This window comes from Lepidochelys kempii, chromosome 10 (assembly GCF_965140265.1).
Source record: "Lepidochelys kempii isolate rLepKem1 chromosome 10, rLepKem1.hap2, whole genome shotgun sequence".
NCBI lineage: Eukaryota > Metazoa > Chordata > Testudines > Cheloniidae > Lepidochelys > Lepidochelys kempii.
Genome location: NC_133265.1, coordinates 43,387,348 through 43,414,792, shown reverse-complemented (window position 1 = coordinate 43,414,792; position 27,445 = coordinate 43,387,348). Strand labels below are relative to the sequence as shown.

General features: G+C 50.4%; 1 protein-coding gene across 19 annotated transcripts in view; it reads right to left on the bottom strand.

Annotated features, from left to right (window-relative positions):
* CELF6 (CUGBP Elav-like family member 6) overlaps positions 1-15,617 on the bottom strand; it is a 235,746-nt gene extending 220,129 nt beyond the window's left edge. For all 19 annotated transcript variants that reach the window (XR_012161215.1, XM_073363131.1, XM_073363139.1 and 16 more), the window contains exon 1: positions 15,370-15,617. Coding sequence is in view for 18 of the 19 variants with exons in the window: in XM_073363131.1 (XP_073219232.1) it covers positions 15,370-15,604 (235 nt within the window). In the remaining variant the exon portion in view is untranslated. The remainder of the gene's footprint in view (positions 1-15,369) is intronic.
* Between the last annotated feature and the right edge of the window lie 11,828 nt (positions 15,618-27,445).

Below are 27,445 nucleotides of genomic sequence, written 5' to 3'. Positions count from 1 at the left end.
AGTCTGTGGCAGAGGCAGGAATCAAACCCAAATCTGTGTCCGTCTCCTTAACCACAAGGCTATCCTTCCTCTCCTGAAGCCTGGGCATGACTCAGAGGGGAAGCACTACCTGCCACTTCCTGGAGCGTCACGTTTTTTTCCACCGAGGTCTCCCAGCCAAGCAGTGACCATGTCTGACCCTGTTGAGCAGCCAAGATACAAGTAGACCAAGGTAGAAGCATGTCCAAAATCACCAGGATGCTGGCCGCCTGGCCTTGCTTTACCTTTGAGATATTTGCATGCCAATGGCTGGCTTGTAAAGTGATTTCTAGGTCTGCTGGGTTTGAAATAACAGGCCAGAGTCTCCCCCGCAGTGCTCAGCCCCCCTCCCAGCTCCCAACACCCCCTTGCTATAGGATTTTATCCTGCTGAGAAAGGTGGTGCCCCGAGGCAGGTGGGGCGTATCACAGCAGCATGGCATTCAATGGGAATTGTGACTCCTTTGGAAACCTCAGCCTTGCTGCCTCCACTGAAGCTAAATGGCACTGACAATGCAGCCCCAACAGAGGGCGCTGAACACTTTAAAAGCTGGCCCAGAGTGAGTAGCTGTGTCCCAGGCGCCCCCTGTTGGCAACAGATGGGGCTACACAATTATGAGTAAAAAGAAAAGGAGGACTTGTGGCACCTTAGCGACTAACCAATTTATTTGAGCATGAGCTTTCGTGAGCTACAGCTCACTTCATCAGATGCATACTGTGGAAAGTATTTCTACACTTTCCACAGTATGCATCCGATGAAGTGAAATACTTTCCACAGTATGCATCTGATGAAGTGAGCTGTAGCTCACGAAAGCTTATGCTCAAATAAATTGGTTAGTCTCTAAGGTGCCACAAGTACTCCTTTTCTTTTTGTGAATACAGACTAACACGGCTGCTACTCTGAAACCTACAATTATGAGTCTGTAGCCAGGGACTTGCCAGGACACGCCCAGGTGGGCACCCTGCCCCGTGTTCACCACCTGTAGGATGTTTCACCACAGGGGGCCAGGGCGGGGTCTCTGCCCTAAGATACTCGCTGGTTCTCGTGGTTATTTCGGGACAGATGGACAGCAAAGATTTGAAGATCTGTGACACGTAGGACATTGTGTTCCAAAACTGTGGGAGGCAAAACCGGTCACCTGGGGCAGAGGCTCTCAGCGCTCACTCAGGCACAAGTGAAATCACTGACATCCACGTGACAGTCAAGACAAGGTGCAGGTTTGGGCCTTTACAAAGTAGCCCAGGAAGATGACGCTGAATAGCGGGACCATTGGCGGGGAGAAGGGTGGGCAGCTGAAGGTAACGAAGCACCCTGGCTTTGAAAAGAGACTGGAACTGTGTAAGAGGGGAAAGAAGGACACAGATTACAGTGGTCAAACTCTGTCTCATGAAAAGTGGCTCCCAGCTCTCTGGACAGGCCCAGCACTGGGTGGCCAGGCTAGAGGGTGAGAAGTACCCCAGTAGCCAGGAAAGGACCTTGGCAGTATGCACAGGCTCTAGGCTGCAGTTTATCTGTTTCTTTTATCTGTGATCATGTTTTCAATCCTAACGCTGCCTTTTCTTGGAATCATCATCTTCAGCTTGGTGAAAGAAACGTCTCTTGCCTTTCCCAGAGACACAGCTCATGCAGCATGGAGCAGAGGGGAAACAGCGGATGTGTGCGCATTGTGGGTGTCCAGGGTCGCGGGGCTGGGCATTCAGGTGTAATGCAGTGGGGTGTATAGACAGGTGGGAGAGACCTGTGCCCCAGGCCAGTGCAGAACTCTGGGGGGAACTAGCTGTATAGATTTAGTGCCAGCTTCTCTCTGCTCTGTCCCAGTGACTAGGGTTGCCAACTTTCTAATCGCACAAAACCAAAGACCCTTGCCATGCGCCTTCCCCGCCCCTGCCCTGCCCCTTCTCCGAGGCCCCACCCCTGCTCACTCCATCCCCGCTCCCTCCATCGCTCACTCTCCCCCACCCTCACTCACTTTCACCAGGCTGAGGCAAGGGGTTGAGGTGCAGGAGGGAGTGAGGGCTCAGGCTGAGGGTGTGGGCACCAGGGGGGGCCAGAAATGAGGGGTTCAGGGTGTGGGAGGGGGCTCCATGATGGGGCAGGGAGTTGATGTGTGGGAGGGGGTGAGGGCTCCGGCTGGCGGTGTGGGCTTAGAAGTGGGGCCAGGGATGAGGGCTTTGGGGTGCAGGAGGGGCTCAGGGCTGGGGCAGGTGGGTTGGGGTGGGGGAGAGGGTGGGGGTGTGGGCTCTGGGAGGGAGTTTGGGTGCGGGAGTGGGCTCAGGACTGGGGTAGAGGGTTGGAGTGTGGCAGAGAGTGAGGTGTGCGGGCTCTGGCAGGGTGGCACTTACCTCAGGCGGCTCCCAGAAGCAGCAGCATGTCCCCACTCCGGCTCCTAGGTGGAGACACAGCCAGGTGGCTCTGCGTGCTGTCCACACCTGCAGGTGACGCCCCCGCAGCTCCCATAGGCTGCAGTTCCCGGCCAATGGGAACTGCGGAGCCCTCACTTGGGGCAGGGGCAACTCACAGAGCCCCCATGGCCACCCCTGTGCCTAGGAGCCAGACATGCTGGCTGCTTCCAGGAGCCATGCGGAGCCCGGGCAGCTAGGGAACCTGCCTTAGCCCCACTGCGCCACCCACTGTACTTTTAGAGGCCCGATCAGTGGTGCTGACCAGAGCTGCCCGGGTCCCTTTTCTACTTGGCATTCCAGTCGAAAACCAGACACCTGGCAACCCTACCAGTGACTCACTCAGGGAGCCTAAGGCTGGGGGTGGAAATTGCCAGCCTACAGAGGAAAAGAGTGGGGCTCTCAGAGCCCGAAGTGGGGTGCTTGTTTTGCCAGTAGCAGTGGGCACAGACGAGGCTCCCTCCAGGCAGTAGTGATTCGCCCTGTACCTCTTGGGTAAATCCATCAGTGCCACATTCTTCCTCCCGCACTCTTTGTAGAGCCCAGAGTTGTCTCTGGGGTGGGGGGAGCCAGCCCCCTCCAAACAAGGCAGAATATTGGCTGCTCAACACCCTGATGCTCATAAATAGAGTGTCTGACTCCACCCTCCACTACACAGGCATCCCCACAGCCTCGTCCCAGCAGGCACTGGGCTCTGCGGGACCCTAGGATGTTGCCAAGTCCTGGTAAGGGATCTGGAGGGCCTGGCCCTGGGACATTACACAGACCTTTCCCACCTCCCAGGTACAACCTGCAGTCTTTGGAAAGTGAGGTCCCATTAGCTGACAGTAACTTCCTTCTGGGAAACCCTGCCTTCTGGAGGTGGCCTTACTTGGGTTGCCAAAACACACGCTCAAGCCCCTCCCACCAAATCCCACCCCTTAGCCCAAGTCACACCCCTCCCTTCCAGATGGCACCCTGAGGGAATTCCCTCTTGGCTGCTGGGACACTGGGAAAATCCGGACTCCAGTCTCTGTCCCCGCCCCCTCTCCTGGATCCCCTCTCTTCTTCAGCACTCTGCCACACAAGTTTCTAGTCCGAACCCTTGTATGTCTGTGCAATAAAGATTGAAGAACACATGTTGCTTGCTGCAAGCTGTCTCTGTTATAACGTGTGTTTAGTTTATGGGAGGGTTACTGTGAACACAGCGGAATAGTCAACAGCCAGTCTAACCAACATTTGTGTTCTGTGGGGTGAGGAGGAGATGGAGGGAGAGGACTGTATGTGTGTGGGGCAGGGGATGACAGGGAGAGGGGCTGTGGAGGGGACAGGACATGGGCCTGGGTGGTAGGCAAGCCTTGGATTGGCTGTGTGAGGGAGTCTGTATTTTACTAAAAAAGAAAAGGAGTACTTGTGGCACCTTAGAGACTAACAAATTTATCTGAGCAGAAGCTTTCGTGAGCTACAGCTCACTTCATCGGATGAATTCAGTGGAAAATACAGTGGGGAGATTTATATGAACATGAAACAATGGGTGTTACCATACACACTGTAATGAGAGTGATCACTTAAGGTGAGCTATTACCAGCAAGAGAGTAGGGGGGAAAAAACCTTTTGTGGTGATAATCAAGGTGGGCCATTTCCAGCAGTTGACAAGAACGTCTGAGGAACAGTGGGGGTGAGGGGGTGGTGGTGGGGGCAAATAAACATGGGGAAATAGTTTTACTTTGTGTAATGACCCATCCACTCCCAGTCTCTGTTCAAGCCTAAGTTAATTGTATCCACTTTGCAAATTAATTCCAATTCAGCAGTCTCTCGTTGGAGTCTGTTTTTGAAGTTTTTTTGTTGAAGAATTGCAACTTTCCCCCCCCGCTCTCCTGCTGGTAATAGCTCACCTTAAGTGATCACTCTCGTTATAGTGTGTATGGTAACACCCATTGTTTCATGTTCTCTATGTATATAAATCTCCCCACTGTATTTTCCACTGAATGCATCCAATGAAGTGAGCTGTAGCTCACGAAAGCACATGCTCAAATAAATTTGTTAGTCTCTAAGGTGCCACAAGTACTCTTTTTCTTTTTGAGAATACAGACTAACACGGCTGCTACTCTGAAACCTGTCATTATGCAAGGCACTGAATTTAGCCATATGGAGTGGAAATCTATCAACTTCATGAAAAAACTCGTACTGATACAGATAGACATCATCTTCCTTTCCAAATGCAAACAGATGGACATCATACCAAAAGGACTGAAGGTAAAAAATCCATTACAATCTACATACCACACAGACTATGCTGACAGCTTGTGCCACACGCTCTCAGAGAAACTGCGGAACCACCTGATCAACATCCTCTACAGCAAACAGGGAAAGATTAAGAATGAGCTCTCAAAACTGGATATTCTCATAAAAAACCAACCTTCCACACAAACTTCCTCGTGGCTGGACTTTACAAAAACTAGACAAGCCATTTACAACACACACTTTGCTTCTCTACAAAAGAAAAAGGACACTAAACTTTCTAAACTACTACATGCTACAAGGGGCCACAACACTGGTTCCCTTAACCCACCCAGCAATATTGTTAATCTATCCAACTATACTCTTAGCCCAGCAGAAGAATCTGTCCTATCTTGGGGCCTCTCCTTCTGCCCCTCCACCTCCATGAATATGATACAGTTCTGTGGTGACCTAGAATCCTATTTTCGACGTCTCCGACTCAAGGAATATTTCCAACACACCTCTGAACAACATACTAACCCACAGAGATCTTCCTACCAAGACTACATAAAGAAGGATTCTAGGTGGACTCCTCCTGAAGGTCGAAACAATAGACTGGACTGCATATGAGAGTGCTTCCGCCGACATGCATGGGCTGAAATTGTGGAAAAGCAGCATCACTTGCCCCATAACCTCAGCCGTGCAGAACACAATGCCATCCACAGCCTCAGAAACAACTCTGACATCATAATCAAAAAGGCTGACAAAGGAGGTGCTGTCGTCATCATGAATAGGTCGGAATATGAAGAAGAGGCTGCTAGGCAGCTCTCCAACACCACTTTCTACAAGCCATTACCCTCTGATCCCACTGAGAGTTACCAAAAGAAACTACACCATTTGCTCAAGAAACTCCCTGAAAAAGCACAAGAACAAATCCGCACAGACACACCCCAGGAACCCCGACCTGGGGTATTCTATCTGCTACCCAAGATCCATAAACCTGGGAATCCTGGATGCCCCATCATCTCAGGCATTGGCACCCTGACAGCAGGATTGTCTGGCTATGTAGACTCCCTTCTCAGGCCCTATGCTACCAGCACTCCCAGCTATCTTCGAGACACCACTGACTTCCTGAAAAAACTACAATCCATTGGTGATATTCCTGAAAATACCATCCTGGCCAGTATGGATGTAGAGGCCATCTACACCAACATTCCACACAAAGATGGACTACAAGCCATCAGGAACAGTATCCCCAATAATGTCACAGCAAACCTGGTAGCTGAACTTTGTGACTTTGTCCTCACCCATAACTATTTCACATTTGGGGACAATGTATACCTTCAAATCAGCAGCACTGCTATGGGTACCTGCATGGCCCCACAGTATGCCAATATTTTTATGGCTGATTTAGAACAACGCTTCCTCGGCTCTCGTCTCCTAATGCCCCTACTCTACTTGAGCTACACTGATGACATCTTCATCATCTGGACCCATGGAAAAGAAGCCCTTGAGGAATTCCACCATGATTTCAACAATTTCCATCCCACCATCAACCTCAGCCTGGACCAGTCCACATAAGAGATCCACTTCCTGGACAATACGGTGCTAATAAGTGATGGTCACATAAACACCACCCTATACCGGAAACCTACTGACCACTATGCCTATCTACATGCCTCCAGCTTTCATCCAGACCACACCACATGATCCATTGTCTACAGCCAAGCTCTACGATACAACCGCATTTGCTCCAACCCCTCAGACAGTGACAAACACCTACAGGATCTCTATCAAGCATTCTTACAACTATAATACCCACCTGCTGAAGTGAAGAAACAGATTGACAGAGCCAGAAGAGTACCCAGAAGTCACCTACTACAGGACAGGCCCAACAAAGAAAATAACAGAACGCCACTAGCCATCACCTTCAGCTCCCAACTAAAACCTCTCCAACGCATCATCAAGGATCTACAACCTATCCTGAAGGATGACCCATCACTCTCACAGATCTTGGGACACAGGCCAGTCCTTGCTTACAGAAAGCCTCCCAACCTGACACAGATACTCACCAGCAACCACACACCACACAACAGAACCACTAACCCAGGAACCTATCCTTGCAACAAAGCCTGTTGCCAACTGTGTCTACATATCTATTCAGGGGACACCATCATAGGGCCTAATCACATCAGCCACACCATCAGAGACTCGTTCACCTGCACATCTACTAATGTGATATATGCCATCACGTGCCAGCAATGCCCCTCTGCCATGTACATTGGTCAAACTGGACAATTGCTACGTAAAAGAATAAATGGACACAAATCAGACGTCAAGAATTATAACTTTCAAAAACCAGTTGGAGAACACTTCAGTCTCTCTGGTCACTCAATTACAGACCTAAAAGTTGTAATTCTTCAACAAAAAAACTTCAAAAACAGACTCCAACAAGAGACTGCTGAATTGGAATTAATTTGTAAACTGGATATAATTAACTTAGGCTTGCATAGAGACTGGGAGTGGATGGGTCATTACACAAAGTAAAACTATTTTCCCATATTTATTCCTCCCCACCCCACCCCCCACTGTTCCTCAGATGTTCTTGTCAACTGCTGGAAATGGCCCACCTTGATTATCACTACAGAAGGTTCACCCCCTCCCCCCTGCTGGTAATAGCTCACTTTAAGTGATCACTCTTGTTACAGTGTGTATGGTAACACTCATTGTTTCATGTTCTCTATGTATATAAATCTCCCCACTGTATTTTCCACTGAATGCATCCGATGAAGTGAGCTGTAGCTCACAAAAGCTTATGCTCAAATAAATTTGTTAGTCTCTAAGGTGCCACAAGTACTCCTTTTCTTTTTGTGAATATAAACTAACATGGCTGCTACTCTGAAACCTGTATTTTACTAGTCTTTGCAGGAGGGGAGGCAAGTATCTACTTCCTGATCTCAGGGCAGATGAATGTGGTGTCTCCAAAGAGGCATAGTACAGAGGTTTGGAACTGAAAGCACAAGGACTGTGAGAAAAAAGAACTATCTGCGCTGGCAGCGTTGCCAACGTGTGGGTTCAGGACAATTCCTAGATCCCCAGGTTGCAAAAGTTTGCAGGAGAGCAAGGAGAACACCACGGCATGGGGATTGCTGACTGCAGGCTGATTTGGGTGGCGAGAGGTGGCCCGCGTTGGCCTTGCGTTCAGCCCACTCTGCAGTGTCTAAGGAGGTTGTGATCTACCCGCCATTGTGGTAATTCACTCAGGCAGAAATGACCTGGCCCTTATTCCCATGTGTCCCTCCTACAATGTATGAGAGCAGCTGCGGACGGCATCAGAGATTTGCGCCCAGGAGCTGTGATACTTTTCTCTGATTTGGCTGTGCCCAGGCAGCCTCAACACAGCCTTCTTCCAGCAAGGCCCCAACAGGCCCTGTCAACACCCTGCCCACCCCACACTTGCTGAAATGTGCCAGCTCTTCCCCTCCTCTCACCACCCAGTCATGCCCCCACCCTGGATTCCATCGAACACTATTAAAGGACAAAACAAAAAGGTTGCCCAGGCCACTCGCCCGCTCTTCCTCTCGAGTGGGCAATGGCCGACAGGAATCACTGCCTGTTTGGTACAGGAGTGTTCGTGCTGTAAGGACATAGGGGGGTTGTGACAGGGCTGTGACTGTGATCTGAGGGAAGATGCATGTTTTCCACCCCCTCCTGTGTGAGGAAAGGAAAGGGGTGCATGTCCAGGATGCACCATGTCAGTGCAGAAGTGCCTGGGTTATGGTGGTTGCTGGACATCGGTCTTTGATTCCAAAGGATCCTGCCAGTTGTGTGATGGAACATGAGAGGATGCTAATGCTTTAATGATGGTTAGGTGAGGGTGTCCTGGCAGTACACATAAGGGAGCTGTACAAGGCTGTGAAGTACTTCTGAAATTGAACCTGTGGGGACACTTTCTGGGGCCGTGGCTAAGTGTGTGAGTGTATTCTGGACTTTACAATGCCAAGCAGGCCTGCCTACTGCCTCCACTGGCCCTCCTAATCCCCTGCCTGCACCTGAAGTGTACCCGCAGCATCCCCCCAGCTACTGCCCACTCCAGGGGAACACAGAGAAGGTGGGGCAGGCAGCCTCTTGGGGTTTTCTATTTCCCTTTTGCCCTTGACTAGTGTCTGATGGAGTCCTGTGGGTGAGTGAACAGGCTGTGAAAGGAGGGGAAGAGTTTGTATATTTCAACAATGGTGTAGCTGGCAGTGTGAAGGTGTGTGCATTAACAGGTCTGAAAGCGGGCAGTTAAGGTTGTCTGGGTGACCTTAACGCTTTTCGGACATTTGAGTTTTGCTCAGCATTCAGGACGACCAACCACTAAGCAAACAGAACTCTGTGCTAAGGTCATTTTCTGCCACTGAATTTCAGATCAGACCCATACGTCAAGCAAGACACCTGTTGCCTCCACCTATACTCAGACAAGCTGTGTCACTTCCGCAGCATGTTTTGCTGCCTAGAGAGAAATTAGTGAGCATTGACATGGCCCAGAACATCACTCAGGGGATGTCCTCTCCAGAGCTGGGCAAACTAGAGGAAAGGAAAGCAAGGTGCTGTCAGAGCCCCAGGAAGGGGGGTTCTTTTGCCTAGGAGAGATCTCCTGAGCATCCTATGGATCTTGGGGTGGTCTCCAGCACTCAGTGCATAGCTGCTGTGTTCACCACCCCTCATTAGCACAGCTAATGTAGCAGTTATATAGAGGCCCAGCAGGGGTCCATGCAGCTTGATGCAGCATTAGCTCCAGCTCAGAGATCCTTGGGGGCAGCAACAGAGCTGCTAAGAGGCTGCTCTCCACCCCATACTGCTAGCTCAGCCCTGACCTTGGTATCCACGGGAGCCTCCACCTCCCAGAGAAACTTCTCCTGGGTTGGAGGAAGGTGGGAAGATGCCACCAAACTGGCACTGCTCCCCACAGGTGACCTCCAGGGTTGCTCCCCCCGGGTGGCCCCCCAGGGCTGATCCCCCTAGATCTGGGTCTCCTCTACTAAGGAAGCAGAGAGGCAGATCCAGCCTTGGCAGTCCGTATTGTCTGTACATCTAGGTACTGGCGGCACACACCTCTCTCAGCCAGCATGAGTGCTGCAGCTACTCTGGTATCTAGTGTCCATGCACTCCTGCCCGTGGTGGGTGGGTGGATATTGCTCTGCATTACACCCATGCCACTGGAGCTTTGTCATGAGTGGCTCACACGGCATTCCCCAGGGGGTGCTGTGTGTCACACAGATCTTCCCAGACTCTCCAGGGAGCTGGTAACCAGGGAGACCATGTCACTGTAACCTCTTCTCCCTCAGCAAGCCAAGCCACTGGAAAGAGAAAGGTTCCCTACCTCCACAAGCCAAGAGGGCAGCCACCCCATCCCTGCCCCTCTGCCTGGCCCAAGGGGCTGAAAATGCTGCAGGCAGCTAGACTCTGGCTCTCCGGCCATTATTCATATTCCTACAGCCTTGCCTCTCCCTTTCTTTCTCTCCCAACAGGCCACTAGCAAAGACCAGCAGCGGCTGTTCTGCCAGGCAATGGACGTGACACTGTAGCAACCCAACGTCCAGACCACGATGGCTGGTTGGTGGCCTCAGCATGAGCTGAGCGAATGGGTCTCAGACCAGGTCCTAGCGGTCTCATGAGAGCTGGCACCAGCTAGACCCCCTGGCTGAGAGTCACCAAGGAGTGACTGTGATGTGAAGAGCGAGCTCCCCTCTCACTGGAGCAGTGATGCACACTGATGGGGCAATGTGGGAGGATGCTTACCCTGCAGTCACCCATGCAGTCCCTGTTCTATGGACAAACATATCCCCATGGCTGGCAATCCAAGGCCTTTCCCAGCATAACCTTTACTTGACTCCAAAAGCGCTCTACCGAGAGAGCTCTCCATGCATCAGGAGAAGGACTCTGCTGAGAGCCAAGCTGGGGTGCCCTTGTAGGACAGGGTCACCCCACATCTCAGGAGAACACAGCCCATCTCAGCCACATCTCCTCAGCTCCTCAGATGGGCACAAAGGCATTTCAGGAGCCAGGCCCCAGCTTAGTTTGCACTGGGTATGCTAATTCTGCAAGGAAGGGCTTTGATGTGCCCCTAACCAATGTGGGATTGGGAACAGGGAGCCTTGCATGGGCTACAATTTGTCATCAGAAACCAGTAAGCCCCACAGAGGTCAATGGGCTTTGGACTAGGCCCTTCAAGAAAGACAGCATTTTCCCAGCTGTCTCTGATCAGGAGCATGAATTGTGACTCTGTCTACAGCAGCATCTATTCGCTGAACACTCCCAAAGTTGGCTCTTCTGCCACATTGGATCCTCTGGTGGGACCCTCAGTCCAGACAGGGGTCCAGGCACTGAGATTTCAAGCACTGCATCTGCTAACCCAGCTCAATGCAGGTTCTGTGCTTACACGCCTGGTGTCTAGCAGAGCCCTCCTGGCTGCTGAGGGAGGGCAGCTGGTGTTAGCCAGTGAAGTTAGGCCCTGTGCACATAGTATAGCAGGACAGATCTCCCTCCCCCGCCCTTCACAAAGTCTCTCTACACTCACATTATGCAGACACTTAGCTTTTGTATTTATACTCTTACACCCAACTCTGGCATTTATATTCTGCCTCCCTAAATTCCCCCTGCAAAACTGAGCACCTTGGTCCCATTACCTCCCTCTCCTGAACTGTTGTGCCTCGCACCAGTACACTTGCAATGCAATGCTCCCCAGAGGCAGCTGCATTTCAGTGGTGGACAAAGGCAAAGAAATAAACACCTCTTCATGTCCCCAGAGGCAGTCTGTAACACGCCCTGGGGTTCACATCCCCAGAAGCTGTCTGTAACATACCATGCACCAATTCTTCCCGGCAAAAGGCACTATGTACCAATACAGGGGATCGGATGTTATTGGTATTAATTACTATAGTACATAGGAAGAAACCACAATCTATGTTGGTGCAGATCGTGTGTGTGTGCGTGCGTGTGGTCTCCCTGGCCCTGTGTCTTCGTGCTGAAAGGAGCAAAACTGGTGCTGCCAGTTATTTCCTTCTCTTCACAGCTCCTTTTCTTCCTTCATTAGACATTTTGATTCACTTTCTCCAACCCCCATCAGCTCTGTCACCAAATCTGGGTCCAGAGGCTAAATTTCAATAGCACATTTCAATTTAGTCACAAAAAAAATCCTGAAGACTGAAGGAAGAGCCCAAATCTCAGCAGTGACACCGTACGGAAAAATTGTCAATGAAGGAGGGAGCAAGGAGGGATGGTGCAGATGCCAGATCAAAGAGTGAAAGGGGTAGAGAAGGGAAAAGTAAGAAAAGGGAAAAAATGAAGGAAAGCAAAAATGAAGGGATAGTAATTCTGGGGAATTCAGAGTGCTTTGCTGTTTATGAGACATCATTTGTGCCCCAGATTTTTGTTTCAGAGTGTTATTGTGATGGGAAATACTCGGGGATGATGGACAGGACTTAGTGTTGCAGGGAAAGGGTTTGTAAAACTATTCTAGGAAAGGTTTGATTGGTATTTTAAATTTAAGGCGGGAAAGGGGTGCAAGCAGAAATCTTGTCCTTATGGGTCAAGCCTAGTTCAGCTGAGCTCCTTCCAGTGCTGAGTGCTAAGAAAACACTCGATAGATAGACAGATAGACAGATAGATTAGATTAGATTAGATTAGAGAATGTAGCCACCTTCTGCTACACTACAAATTTATTATTTTATTTTCAGGACTAAACTACAAGGGTGAATTTTGACATCTTTCGATCTAATCTCTTTGGGCCTGATTCTGATCCTCTTAGTAGCATTGCCCTCAGTAATTCCTACTGATTGTAAAGGGGTTATTCCTGAGGAGAGGGGCTACTCAGTGTGAAAAAGGGAACTGGTTTCTGGCCCTTTCAATATCACATGCTTTGGTTTGTGACTCAAAAATGCAACTAGCGTAAGATTTCTCAATCTGGTGCGCTCTTACTCACATGAGTAACTCTGCCACAGTCATGTGAGTAAATGCTCGTTGTTATGTATAAGGGTTGCACAATCTAACCTGCACTGTTTATATCTCTGGCTGGCAAAACTGACAGCACAATTTGCCCAGCCCAGGCACAAATCTATTTACCCCGTCTTTATTATGCTGGTGAAATGAATGAATGATATTTCACTAGAGTTTCGCAAAAAGAATTAGCCAAAGCAAACAGGAAAGAAGAATTTTGCCCAGCTCCCTGTATGCTGTATACATCTTTCTCTTCCAATTATTTTATTAGGTCCTATTCAAAGCTTCTTAAAGTGATATTAAAACAGCAGCAAAACAGTTTCCCTTCAAAAAAAGTAAATATTTAATGAATGAAATTGACATTGATGCATTTTTAATATTGGCACAATTAAATCTGCCAGATGATTAAGTATTAATAACTCTTAATAAGTGCAATCAACTTGCCTTCAAATAGAATGAATTCAGGAGTGGAGCAATGCAATGAGTGTTGCCATCAGCCTGCAATGGGATAGACAACAGCGATTGGGGGCGGCCAATTTGTTCTGTTTGTTTAGCAATCTTTAAACTTCCTTTATGTGTAATGTATTTACTCTCCTGTGTAAAGCGGGGAGATCACATGCACTCACACAAATTATCTTTTGGCATTTTAGAAAAGTTGCTGATGTAAAATTTAAAATATCCAACTAACGCCGTTTAGATACTAGCCATTTATGTCCCTTTCCTATCAGCTGTCTGCATTTAGAATATTTACCATTTCAAACCAACTCAGCACTCTCCTCCGGGTTGCGGGGGGTGGGAGGGTGGTTTGCAGGAATCTATCTATCTATCCTGAAATGTCTGGTAGAAGTTCTGAATGCACACACATGAGCTAGCTCCACTCCAAAACTTAAAAAGTAAAGAGGGATGACATTTTAATGAGATGAGTGTCTCAAATTAAAATGCATTTTTTCAGTATGATATTTAAAGTTGCACAAGTCTGATTATTCTTCTGGACTGGGGAAGGGTAACAGTAACAGACCTGAGAACTAGAGAGTTAAAATGGCCAGACAGTTGCCAGCTGCGGAACAATCATCCATCTATCATGTTAAAGACCAAGTTTCATTTTGGCTTCCTAGAAACTCCAGAGAATACCTCTTGCTACCTGCATCCTGGAGTCTCATTTTATGTCTTGGAAACCATTCTGTTCTTTCCATCTGGGAGAGATCTAACCTCCCATGTACCAGTTCTGTGCTTCCCCGACTGTTTCAGTCATCTGGTGCCTCTACCTGAACTGGGGCTCAGCATTATATAAACCCCTTATCTCAGGAATCCTACCTGGGAAATATTGGAAATCAAGGAGTAATGAACTCACGCATGCTACAGGGTATTAACTCCTAATTCTGCAAAGGAGAAAGCAATCAGGATTACAAGGCCTCTGGTTTGTATTTAGCAGGGGAGCTTTTCAGAACAGCCATCCGAGGAAAAGTTGCAAAGGCATGGGATGATTTTATTATTGTAGATCTTTCAGGAGGGGCAGTTTTGGGGATGGGGGACAGTGATCTAAGCTCCCACCTGGTCAGGTTGTTCTGAAATTTACCAGCTTTCATTACCTCTCTCCCTTGAAAAGAATCCCTCTGAGGAGCAGAGAATATTCCATGACACATTTAAAGCTAAACCAAGATTTTGAAACATAAGTAGGGAATCCGTTATCAAGCAGAGTCGGATTTGGATCCTCTGCTTTTTACAAATCAAGAGGGAGTACCTTACTTCTTTATTCCTTTTAAAAATACAAAACAGAGTATTTGTTAAGGACCTAGCTGGGATGGATGAGGAACATTTATTGTATTACAAATCAGAGCATTTACCTAGAGGCAAACTGAGTCTGCTTCCCTCGCCTAGCTCTTTGGCTGCTGCTACTCAATTGGTTTACCCCTTTGCTTTTTGCATGCTACTACTTTCACAACAGTTGCAAGAAGTCACCCAACAGGTAATCCTTTCCAGGACTGTTTCCCCCCGACTTTCGACATTCAGCGAGGTTACCAGCTGCCAGCCGATGACAGACACCATTTTTCCCTGCAAAATGTTGTTCCTCAACTGCAGTATAAGCCCAGCCATAAACACCCCATTATTATTATTTAAAGGGATCAAGAGGTTTTATTCTCTATTTTGAAGTGATTTTCTCTCCAGCTAGAAACCAAACCGAAAAGCTGCCCCCCCATGGGCACGAAAATATTGATTTCTAAACACAAACTCAATTTTTTGGCACTAATTTAAATCACTAGACAAAGAGGGAGAGGTAGGCAACTCCCAGTGCCTGTCCCCCATCCATGCTTGAACCAGACCACTCCTGGCAAATGTGGCAAAGCCAGCAGTTACCGATGGCACACATGGGGCTCAGCCCCACAAGGACGGGGGGAGGGGGAAATGTATAACCAGGCACCCTGCTCTTCATCTGACCCAACTTTACCCTCTCCATGGCTCAGAGTCCTGCGATCTGGGGGCAGCTGCAGAGGGGCTGGGTGGGTGACTGGAGAGTGTCTGGGTGCAGGTGCGGATGCTGGGGGCCAGATCCTCTCCCCCTTGCACACACGGGGCCTGGGGAGCTGGTGGGCTTTGGGGGCTGGGTGCACAGTGCAGGTGGGGGAGCTGGGGCAGTTGAAGCAGGGCTGGGTGGGTAATCTGGGGGGGTGTGGGGGCTGGGTGCATGGTGCAGGCGGGGAGCTGGGGCCGGGCCCCACTCCCCCCAGCAGCCGGCCCTTTGTTGCTCCGGGCCGGGGCCCGGGGGCGCCCCTACCTTTGTGCATGCCGGTGAACCTGTCCTTCAGCACCGTGAGCTCGTAGATCTTGCCGAACTCCTCGAAGAGGGGCTTGAGGTCCCCCTCCTCCAGGTTGCGGGGGATCTGCCCCACGAACAGCTTGATGGCATCGTGGTCCTTCATGGCGATGCCGGCCGGGCCGGGGCTCAGCCCGTTCATCCTGGCGGCGCTGTCCGCGGTGCTGAGCGCGGCGCCGCCGCTGCCCGTGGCCATGCTCCCGCGGCCGGCCGCGCTCCTGCTCCGCGCGCGGGGCCGCCTCTGCGCGCCCCTCCGCGCCCCGCTCGCGCCTGCCCCCCGGCCGGATGACGTCAGCCGGCTAGCCCGCCACGAGACGCAAGGGTTTAGCATAATGAGGCAGCGGGAGCCAATCAGAGGGGGCAGCCGGCAGCGGGACAGGGGCTGGGAGACAACCTCTCTCCCCGCCCCCTGCCAGCCCCGCTCCCCCGCGCACGGGGCTGGGGGTGCCCGGGGCGCGGCGGGGAGGGGGCTGCGGAGCGGCAGGGCGGGGTGGGCTGCACCAGCCTGCTCCGTGGGACTGGCACCGGGCGCCGGAGCCGCTCCGAGAGCAAAGGGAGCTACTATTGCCGCAGATGCATGAGCGGCTCAGCTGGGCGGGCGGGAGCCGGGGCAGAGGCCGGAGGATCAGGGCTGACTGCCCTGCAAACCAAGAGTTGGGGGAGCTGGGCAGAGGGTAAATGCCAAGGCGGTGGGAGGGGAGCGGTGCCAGCCCTGTGCGTGCTGGCCCCAGGAGCAGACACCAGGGGCCGGAGCAAGGTGCAGCACCCAGCACCACGCACACCCCTTGGACTCAGCCAAGCTGCCAGCCTCTTTCCTCCCCGGTAGGGCATTTGTTGTGTTTTGACAGCTGGCAGCAGAAGAGCATAGGTGTAGGGGTGCGCGGGAGGGTGCTGCCGCACCCTTGGCTAGAAGTGGTTTCCATCACCTACAGGGCACAGTTTGGTTCAGTAGCTATCAGCACCCCGGCTACGCAGATTGTTCCAGCACCCCTGCAGAAGGGGAGGCTTTGTGCAATCAGAAGAAGGATCTCTCCAGCTGCTCATGAACTGACAACTTTAGGGTCTGCCAGACAGAAACATTTGCCTTTTAACAAGGGGTATAAGGGGACAGAATGCAACAGAAATATCTAATAAAATCCCACCCTCTCTCATCAGATGTGTTAAGGTTAGGTGTCTGTCCAATATCAGATTAGATAGATTAGATAGAGGTGGTGTATGGGGATAGATAGATTAGTTTAGATCTTCCATTGATTTCAGTGGAATTTAGACATTTAAATACCTGTGTGGACCTGGGCCTATGTTGTTTTTAACATAAATACACTGGTCAGGAGCAGAATGGGAGCTGTTATGACAAATATTATGTTAAACAAGCTGGGGTAGAAGCCTAGCAAGCTGGCTATGCAGTGAGGCACTTTGGATTTCAGCACACTCTTTATAGTCTCATCCAGTAGCCTGGAGGAACTGAAAGGTCAGTTGAAAGGGAACATGTAACTGGGGAGCTCCCTGGGCCTGTAAAAAGCTCTCAACCCAGGAGGGAGCTTTGGGGGGAACCTGGGCTCCTCTTGCATCCCCAGGGGCAGGGCCCTCAGAGCCTAATGCCAGGGCTCTGCATATGGGGGTAGAGGGAGATGGGATCTCAGATCACACTTCCCCCTGAGTTCACACTGCCCTGAATGGAGGATGATGGGGAGGGAGATTGGATTTGTCTAACAGTGTGGAGGGGAAGCACCCTCATCCTGCAAAATGAGATCTCAGAGCTCAGGCCCTCCCCCCACTCCCAGTGGGGGCAAACACAGTGGGAGTGAGATGCCATTTGCTTAATTCCCATCCCTTCAACCTCTCCAGCTTGTGCTCAGTACACCATGGGCACTGGAGGAGATGCCCATATTTCCCAGCTCAGGCCTAGCCAGTCCCTCTCTTGGTAGCAATGTGCAGCACCATTGGCTGTGCATGGTCTTCCCAGGCTGTGGGAAGCTGAGGTGGGAGGAGGCCTCATGTGGAAAGGAGCCACATTTATCCTCCTGTGACGAAGTGGGGTTTTATTCATCTTGTCATGTTGCATGTGAGTCTTACTGTCCTATACTAATACTGTGTGTACCTTAGTTTCCCTGTGTACTGCACCAATACTTGGGTGGTGGGAATTGGGTGTGTGTGATTTTTGCTGATGCCCTCAGGGCAGGTGAGGCTGCCCAGCTGTTTGCACCTATGTCACCTGTGACCCAGGAGGGGGGATGTGACTAGGTGACACCTTTTGCCCCGGAAGAGAGACAAAGAGAAGGAGGAGGAACAACAAGGGGGGTGTTGGAGGTTGGTTGCTGGAAGCTGGCAGTCTGGTGGGGAGACTGGAAGAGGGGAAGTCCAGGGCGTCTGACCCAGGACTCCCATGATGCACTTGGCTGAAAGTCACTGATTTCTGTGATACCAAGCTCTGTTCTACACTGTGTTCCTGTTGAATAATAAACCTTCTGTTTTACCAGCTGGCTGAGAGTCACGTCTGTCTGCAGAGTTGGGGTGCAGGACCCTCTGGCTTCCCCAGGAGCCCCACCTGGGCAGACTCGCTGTGGGAAGCGTACGGTGTGGATGGGGATGCTGAATGCTCCGAGGTCAGACCCAGGAAGGTCGAAGCTGTGTAAGCTTCTTGCCCTGGTGACAGTGTGCTCAGAGAGAGGAGGCTCCCCCAGAGTCCTGACTGGCTTCATACAGAGTAGTTCCAGAGCATTGACGCGGTAACTCCGTGACACCCACCATCCCCCGCACACTGCCAAATAACCGCAGCCGCCTGGGTGTATGATGAAATGGCTGCTCCAAAGGGGCCTCCAGACATGTGGTTGTTCACCTACCAGATGCTCCACAGGGGAATGTTTAAACCCCTCATACTCCCTCTGCACAAACCAGCCAGCCATGAGTGTGAGAGCTGCCTCCCCCGCCCCCCTCAGCATCCCCCGCAGCCCAGACCAGCAGCCCTTGGCTGCAGAGAGAGGAAGTGAGCTGAAAGGCCTGGAGAGCAGTGTGGTAGCTGGAGGAACACCAGCACCTGAAGGCCAATCTCCAGACCCCACCTGGAGGCTCAAATGGGCACTGCTGTGACGGGCAAGAACAAGATCATGGGAGACAATGGGCCAGCTGGGAGGAGCAACACCGCCAGCCTCTTTGGCCTGTGGGAGGTGTTTGAAAAGAACCCAGGAACTGCCCAGCACCACTATAATCAGCATCAGGGGGGTCTCCGCTGGCCCCCTTGTCAGTCCAAGTGGAGAGGCCAAGGGCTGAGTGAGCTGTGCAGTGTGAACTCCCTTCTGTTTTTCTGGGCTGGTCCCTTGAAGTACCTCGATGGGGCAGGGTGAGAGGCATTGCTGCTGCTCCTACTCCACTGTGGCTTTGGTATATAGAAAACTCTGAGCTGCAGGGGCCGTCATTCCAGCCCATCCCCCCCAGTGGGAGTTTCGCCGTTGACTTCAGTAGGGCCAGGATTTCACCCATCATTTGTAGTGATTCATGTGCATTTACTCCAAGACAACATGTATGTTAAGGGAGGGAATGGACAGCTGTCGATATAAGCCATATGGGTGACACAAGAACATAAGAATAAGAACATAAGAATGGCTATACTGGGTCAGACCAAAGGTCCATCCAGCCCAGTGTCCTGTCTACCGACAGAGGCCAATGCCAGGTGTCCCAGAGGGAGTGAACTAAACAGGTAATGATCTAGTGATCTCCTTCCTGCCATCCATCTCCACCCTCTGACAAACAGAGGCTAGGGACACCATTCCTTACCCATCCTGGCTAATAGCCATTAGCCAGACTTAACCTCCATGAATTTATCCAGTTCTCTTTTAAACCCTGTTATAGTCCTCGTCTTCACAACCTCCTTAGGCAAGGAGTTCCACAGATTGACTGTGCGCTGAGTGAAGAAGAACTTCCTTTTATTTGTTTTAAACCTGCTACCCATTAATTTCATTTGATGGCCCCTAGTTCTTATATTATGGGAACATGTAAATAACTTTTCCTTATTCACTTTCTCCACACCACTCATGATTTTATATACCTCTATCATAACCCCCCTAGTCTCCTCTTTTCCAAGCTGAAAAGTCCTAGCCTCTTTAATCTCTCCTCATATGGGACCCGTTCCAAACCCCTAATCATTTTAGTTGCCCTTTTCTGAACCTTTTCTAATGCCAGTATATCTTTTTTCAGATGAGGGGACCACATCTGTATGCAGTATTCAAGATGTGGGCGTACCATGGATTTATATAAGGGCAATAAGATATTCTCCGTCTTATTCTCTATCCCTTTCTTAGTGATTCCTAACATCCCGTTTGCTTTTTTGACTGCAGCTGCACATTGCGTGGACATCTTCAGAGAACTATCCACAATGACTCCAAGATCTTTCTCCTGATTAGTTGCAGCTAAATTAGCCCCCATCATATTGTATGTATAGTTGGGGTTATTTTTTCCAATGTGCATTACTTTACATTTATCCACGTTAAATTTCATTTGCCATTTTTTTGCCCAATCACTTAGTTTTGTGAAATCTTTTTGAAGTTCTTCACAGTCTGCTTTGGTCTTAACGATCTTGAGCAGTTTAGTATCATCTGCAAACTTTGCCACCTCACTGTTTACCCCTTTCTCCAGATCATTTATGAATAATTTGAGTAGGATTGGTCCTAGGACTGACCCTTGGGGAACACCACTAGTTACCCCTCTCCATTCTGAAAATTTACCATTTATTCCTAACTTTTGTTCCCTGTCTTTTAACCAGTTATCAATCCATGAGAGGATCTTCCCTCTTATCCCATGACAACTTAATTTACATAAGAGCCTTTGGTGAGGGACCTTGTCAAAGGCTTTCTGGAAATCTAAGTACACCGTGTCCACTGGATCCCCCTTGTCCACATGTTTGTTGATCCCCTCAAAGAACTCTAATAGATTAGTAGGACATGATCTCCCTTTACAGAAACCATGCTGACTTTTGCGCAACAATTTATGCTCTTCTATGTGTCTGACAAGTTTATTCTTTACTGTTGTTTCAACTAATTTGCCCGGTACTGATGTTAGACTTACCGGTCTGTAATTGCCAGGATCACCTATAGAGCCCTTCTTAAATATTGGCGTTACATTAGCTATCTTCCAGTCATTGGGTACAGTAGCTGATTTAAAGGACAGGTTACAAACCATAGTTAATAGTTCCGCAATTTCACATTTGAGTTCTTTCAGAACTCTTGGGTGAATGCCATCTGGTCCCGGGGACTTGTTACTGTTAAATTTCTCAATTAATTCCAAAACCTCCTCTAGTGACACTTCAATCTGTGACAATTCCTCAGATTTGTCACCTACAAAAGACGGCTCAGGTTTGGGAATCTCCCTAACATCCTCAGCTGTGAAGACTGAAGCAAAGAATTCATTTAGTTTCTCCGCAATGACTTTATCATCTTTAAGTGCTCCTTTTGTATCTCGATTGTCCAGGGGCCCCACTGGTTGTTTAGCAGACTTCCTGCTTCTGATGTACTTAAAAAACATTTTGTTATTACCTTTTGAGTTTTTGGCTAACTGTTCACTGCTCACTGACACTGCTCACTGCATCCATTTCTGGAACAGAGCATGGCAGCTCTCTGACAGCGCCCAGCAATGCTAGAGCCACGTTTGAAGGTAGAAGGTGGACAAGAATCCCATATCGAACTGAGGCATCAGAGGGAATTTCATTGGATAGAGCAGAATGACCCAGGGTCAGATTTAGCCAGAACATTAGGTTCAACACCCCTGCTCTCTCGCTGTCTCTCTCTTGCTGCCTCTCTCCCCGTTCCCGCTTAGGACTGATTTTCTATTCTCTCACTCCTTTCACCCATGCAAAGTGTGTATAGAGTGGGTGCAGGGTTGCAATCATTGTGTGAAGGACACAAGATGCAGGATAACAGGGAATTATGCACCCCAATTATATACCTGTCTTCAGAAGCAACCCCAGAGGTCACATCCCTCCCCATCACAAGAGGTAGGGACACAGAGTCAGCCCTGACTCAGCAGGGAGAGCGCCTCTTGGTGAATCATGCACAGCATCTACAAGTTCCTTCGGGATTTCCCATTAAGTAGTGACCTAGTTCAACCCTGCTTAAATCTGAGATCACAACCCAGATTGGGAAAGGAGGCCTGCTGCATGGTGGTTTGCATTCCTCCATACTATCACTGCTTGCTGATTTATGCCAGCTATGGATCTGGCCCAGCCTGTCTAGCAACAAAAGCTACTGCCTGTGTACCACCAAACCAGCTTCTTTCCATATGTGAGGACATGTGTCCTGTGCCTTTAAAATGGTAGCAGGAAGCCAGGGTGCTGGGGAAGATGCTATGCAGAAGCTCTACAGAGAGGCAAGGAGAGAGCCAGAATAGCTTTAGGGGTAACGCTATCTCCCAAGTTCCTTGTTCAGTGCTAGAGGAAAGTGACTCTCTCCTGGATCTCCCCCCGTGTCATATGATGCCATGGGCAGGACAGCTCTGCATCATGGAGACCATGTGCACAGGTCCCAGTGATTTCCAAGAAACTTTGCATATTGTTATTGTAATGGACCCAGAATACACAGGGCACACTCATCTTAATGCCCTCTGAAGGGGTAAGAGGACAGCTCTGGCAGGTTGAGAGACAGATGCTGGTTCTACATGCTTAATATTAGAACCCAGCATGGCTCTCATGGGAGGGGAGGGCAGGTGAACATATGGAATGCATCTCAGGGGAATTTTGTTTGTACAGCACCTAGCACAATGAGGGCCTGTCTTGCTTGGACCTTAAGCATAACTGCAATTCAACGGTTAATAATAACAACACAAAGAGACTTGCACATACCTGTATATACACAAAACCACACCCAGATAGACACAATGTTATCTCATTGGTTCCTTGTGCTCCCCCATCTGTCTGTCTGTCTCCACCTGCTGTCTCTTGTCTTATACTTACAATATATATTGTAGTTCTTGAGGGATGGGGCTGCCTTTTTGTTCCGTGTCTGTACAGTGCCTATGCCTGGTCCATGACTGAGGTTGCTAGGCCACAACTACAATAATGATAACAGACACACCTCATCAGGTGTGAGCACACACACACACACTTCCCTCCTGTCCTGAACCATCTCCAAGGCAAGTTGTGACTCTGGATTCCTTCCCTCCCGGCCGGGTTCACATGCCACTTTTCTATCAGATTCCAGATTCACACAGCCTCGTAAAATGAACTGTAGCATGGGGAATGCAATCATGACATCTCCTATTAGTCTAAAAGAGAGGACAAAAACACAGGAGATTTCCAGACCTCAAAGAAGTTGCAGGAGGTCTCCAGGGCCATACAATCTTCATCTTTTTCCATGCTTCTAATAAAAGACATCATAATTACTACACTGGGGTCTCTGGCAGTTTTCTTGCCACTTACATAATGAAAGTCTATTTTATTTAATACATCCAGAGCTCAGCAGCCCGGGTGATCACTGGAGCTGTTTCCAACACACTCTTCAAAGACTCGCACTGGCATTTTCCCAAATGGGCTCAATTTTTCAGCAATTTTGCAACGAGCCACCTAGCAACCCACCCAGGGCAGGGATTTCCCACAGGTGGGAGACGCAGTGCCAGAAAGGGAGCATTACCACCATGGGGTGGAATCTTGGCAGATCATCCAGTACATGAGTCAGTGCTGGAATGGGGTGCCGCCAAGGCTAACTGAAGATGCTGCAAATGGACAGAAGATGGTTTTTCCACAGTATGCATCCGATGAAGTGAGCTGTAGCTCACGAAAGCTTATGCTCAAATAAATTGGTTAGTCTCTAAGGTGCCACAAGTACTCCTTTTCTTTTTGCGAATACAGACTAACATGGCTGTTACTCTGAAACCGGACAGAAGATGGTGCTCTTCCATCTCAGTCAGGACTGATGCAGTACCCCAGGAGAGCGTGAGGAGGCACTGAGCAGCTGGAGGGCCCATTTTACAGGAGGTTCTGAACGTCAAAGGAATATGGGAATTGCCAGACTTGGTCAGACCGAGGTCCAGCCAGTATCCTCTCTCCAACACTGCCCAGCAGCAGGTGCTTTCCAGGAAGATGCAAGAACCATGCAGTCCCCCACATAGACCATCCTGCTCTCTCATAGTTGGAGATCACCTTAAGCCCTATAAATGGTCAAATGCTTTTTGAATTTTGCTAAATTCTTGAACTCAAAAACTTCCTGTGGCAGTGAGTTCAGCAGTCTAGCCAGTAGTTCTTAAAGAGCCCATGGCCCCCATTATACAAGGCAGGCTGTCATCCCCAGATTCCAGCCTGGTTTGTAGCATTCTGCCTCCTTAAATTCCCTCTGCAGATCCCCCAGGATATGGGATTCTTCACTGCGTCTCATAAACCGTTGTTTAGTGGCGCTGGGTGCTGATAAGCAGCCGTCCTCAGTGGAGGCTGCATTTCAATGGTGGGCTTATGAAAGGTGCTCTGTGGGGGAAAGAGCAACACTATTGTTCCAAATCCTCCTGCCTTAGGTTTGAGTGATCTGAATTGACAAGTGTCTGCAGGAGAAAAGCTCCCTGGGAAACTGGCAGGTTATGGGTCTGGACCATGGCTTAACGCTGCTCTAGGGAGGCTGGAGGGGACGGCCAGCAGGCAAAAGCCCCAGCCCGTTTTTTTTTTCTTTTTTGTCTGGGATCTGGTGATGGGTTACAGCATCTTGCTCCTCCATGGCATGAGTTCAAATCCATCCCAGGCTAGTGCTGACCTAATTACTGTCTGCTGGCTATTCTTGGGGCAGTCTCTCCAGAGGTCCCAGCTTTCTCCTAACTGGTGGCCCTCTATTCATCTCAAATTAGCCCAGCCCATCAACTTAACCTAAAATGAGTCACTCAGCCCTTACCAGGGCTTGCCCTCGTCCCCTACCAGGCTGTCAGATTCCTGCAGAGCAGCTAGCATGGGTCTGCTGTCACCCCTCCCCCCCCAGGCCTTTCTCCTTCCCCAGCTCTTGCCATTCTCCTTCCTTTCTAGCTGGGCTTGTTTTCCTGATTGGTCCCAGCTGTGGTGCGTACCTCCATGATGGGCAGCTCTAGCAGCTGTGATGGGTGTTTTCAGCCTGTATGCGGGGGAGATTCTCCCTTCTGCCAGTGCTCAGCATGGGGTTTGTAAACCCCGTCCCCCAGCCGATGCCCATTGAGTGGCCTGTGTGAAATGCACTGAGGATCTCAGCTAGTCAGCTACACCACAGACAATACCTCCATCCCGGGGGCTGGTCAGCCCCTTCCCCTGGCAGCCTCAGCAGAAGTACCAAGGACTGCATAGACCCTACTCCCCTCTCAGGCTGAGAGGCCATCTTGCCAGATTGGGGCGGAGGCGGCAGGCCGTGGAAGGAGACCTTACTCTGCTGGTGCCCACGCTGGACCCATTGCGTATCCAAACCCAGTACTACCGGGCCACCGAGCTCCAAAGACACTTATTGAAAGAGAAGGAGTGTAAGACGCTTCTCAAGTCACTGATGGTCTTTAGAGGGAGCCGCCTATGAATTCTGCAAGCATACAGGCCCCCAGCGCATGAATGCAGCCGGCCACACTCAGCCCTGCTGTAACTCTAGTGAAGCCAATGGCACTATCCCTCGGGCAGATTTGGCCCAGTGAGTGGAGAGACATGAGGGCACAGCCCAGCACAGAAGGGCTGACTGACTCACTGCCACCAAGTGTGTCTGTAGTCTGTTTCTAATAAGGACCGCAAACTCCTTAGGAGACACAGAAGTATTATGAGATGGGAAAACCACATGGGGAGACAGGAAGAAATCCCAGATGTCCTGTATCACCCCTGCCATGCTGCCTCCTGACAAACTCTGAGGCCTAGATCCTCATTGACATCAATTGAGTTAGGTGCCTAAATAGCTTTGAGGACCTGGGGCTAAACTTGTCCCCTCTATATGCTGGCCACATGGCCACATCTCCATTGTTGGTGGGACAGAGTCCATGTGGGAAATGACTCTGTAGATCTACCTGGGTGTGTACAGAGGGGAGAGGGGGATGCCAGTCATGGCTGGACAGTATGTGCTGCCCAGAGAAATAGCAGCCAACAAAGCTTAGGAAAGTGGGTCAGAAATTTCCTGTGGGAAAATGCCATTTTGTCAAAATCCAAACGTCCCCTGGGAAAGCCTCGATTTTGACAAAATTTTGCTTTTTCTCTTCAAAGCACCTTTTGTTTCCAAACTGGTTTGAGGTTTGAGTCTGATCTAAGTGATGTGAGAGAGACAAGAACCACTTGTAATCTCAGTGGACCATGCTGAGTTTCTCAAAACAGAACCTTCTCATGGACCCAAAATGGAATTTTTTCGAAAATGTCCCGGGAAATGCTGACATTCTTGGGTTTCGTTTAGAAATAAAACCAAACAGCAAGAGATCCCATGACTTCAAAGCAGAACATCCCCGTCCCGCCAAGCTCCGGTGCCTCGTCTCTTCCCCCAGATCAGCCCCCTCGGATCCTCCCCACCTGAGCCTATTGCCTGTCTGCTCCTTGCTGCAGCTTCTAGCCCTGCTCGGGGAGCCCTTTTCACGCGTGCTCTGTGGTGACGGCCTGCACAATCCTCACAGGAGGGGGCGGGATGGGCTGTCCTGGGGGACGGGTGCATCCCAGGCGGCTTGCGTGGTTAATTGGGACAGTGCCAGGGTGGTGGTTGCCATCTCGGCCAGCACCCCGGAGACTTCTAGAGCTAAACGCATGAGCAGCCACAGCTTGAGCTGAAACCCCCCAGGGCTTCCTGGATAGGGCTATAAAAGACTCACCTGGCCTGTGGACAGGGCACAAAGGGAGCCACCTGACACCAGTTTCTTTCCCCTTATCTGTTGCTTCAGCGTTTTCTCTTTACCGGTCCTGTCTGTTGACCCCCTTTTCTCTCCTCTCCCCCCACCCCCCGATGACCCTCCATCTCTCCCCCCCCCCCCATTCCCTCCTTAACCTCTTTTCCTGTGACATCTCTCTTTTCCCCCTTCCTCCCCACCCTCTCGCCTCCTTCAAGGCCTGGAGCAGCTTCTCCAGGAACAGTCCCCTCCGCACTGGGCAGCGGCCAGGGCTGAGAGCAGGAGCATCCATGGGGCCCTGCCCCCATCCCAGCAAAGCCCCTGTTGCCCCGGCCCTGGAGCTGTGCTGTGCCAGCTCTGGCTGGGCTCAGACCTCACACAAAGGCTGTGAGGGAGAAGCAGGAGGTGGAGCCCACTAGTAAGGAGCAGCAGGCTGGCACCCACCACCAGGGCTTGGCAGCTGCAGGGCACCCGCCCTTATAAGTCCCATTGCCTGTTGCAGCACACGCAGAGCAGGGACAAGGCCTGCAAGCTGGGGCTGGTGACAAAGAGCTCGTAAAGCCACGATGAGCGTCCTTGCCTCAGGGGCTGGGCAGTACTGGCCCACCTCCTGGCACAACCTGCTCCCAGGTCCAGGACGCAATTTGAATCCGGACTGGTCTCTCCTCCTGGCTCCCATCCTCCACCAGCTTCTCCTTGCGAGTGGGCACTGCCACAGGGAGCGCTGACCTACACATCCCCGAGCAGCGCTCAGGAACTCACCCGATCACACTCAGTGCAGGCTACGCTACCCAGGTTAGTCCTGGGGCCAGATCCTTGGCTGGTGTTACTCCACAGCCTCCTGCAGGCTGTCCCTAGGTAGCACCCACCGATGCACCATGGACCCCAGGCAGCACCACTGTCAGCTCCACACACTTAAAGGAAATCATGACACTCGTTAGCTAGTTAGCATCTGAGCCGTGTCCCCTTGCTGTACATCAGGATTAGCTCTATGGGCTTCAATAGCCTGACTCTGGATTAACTCTGGTGGAATCGGGATTAGAATGTGGTTTATTGAAACTAGCAAAAGGAAATAGACCCCCAGTCATTACATAATGAGTTTGTTGTGTGCATGTGTCTGGGTGTGTGCATACGTATAAAGACATCTACATGGGTGTGTACGTCTGTTTCCGTGTACTCGTGTGTATGTGCACACGGCTGTAAGTGTGTAGGGGGGTTAAATGTACGGGTGATGTGCAATGTTTATTTTTAACCGGATATCTCTTTCTCCCCC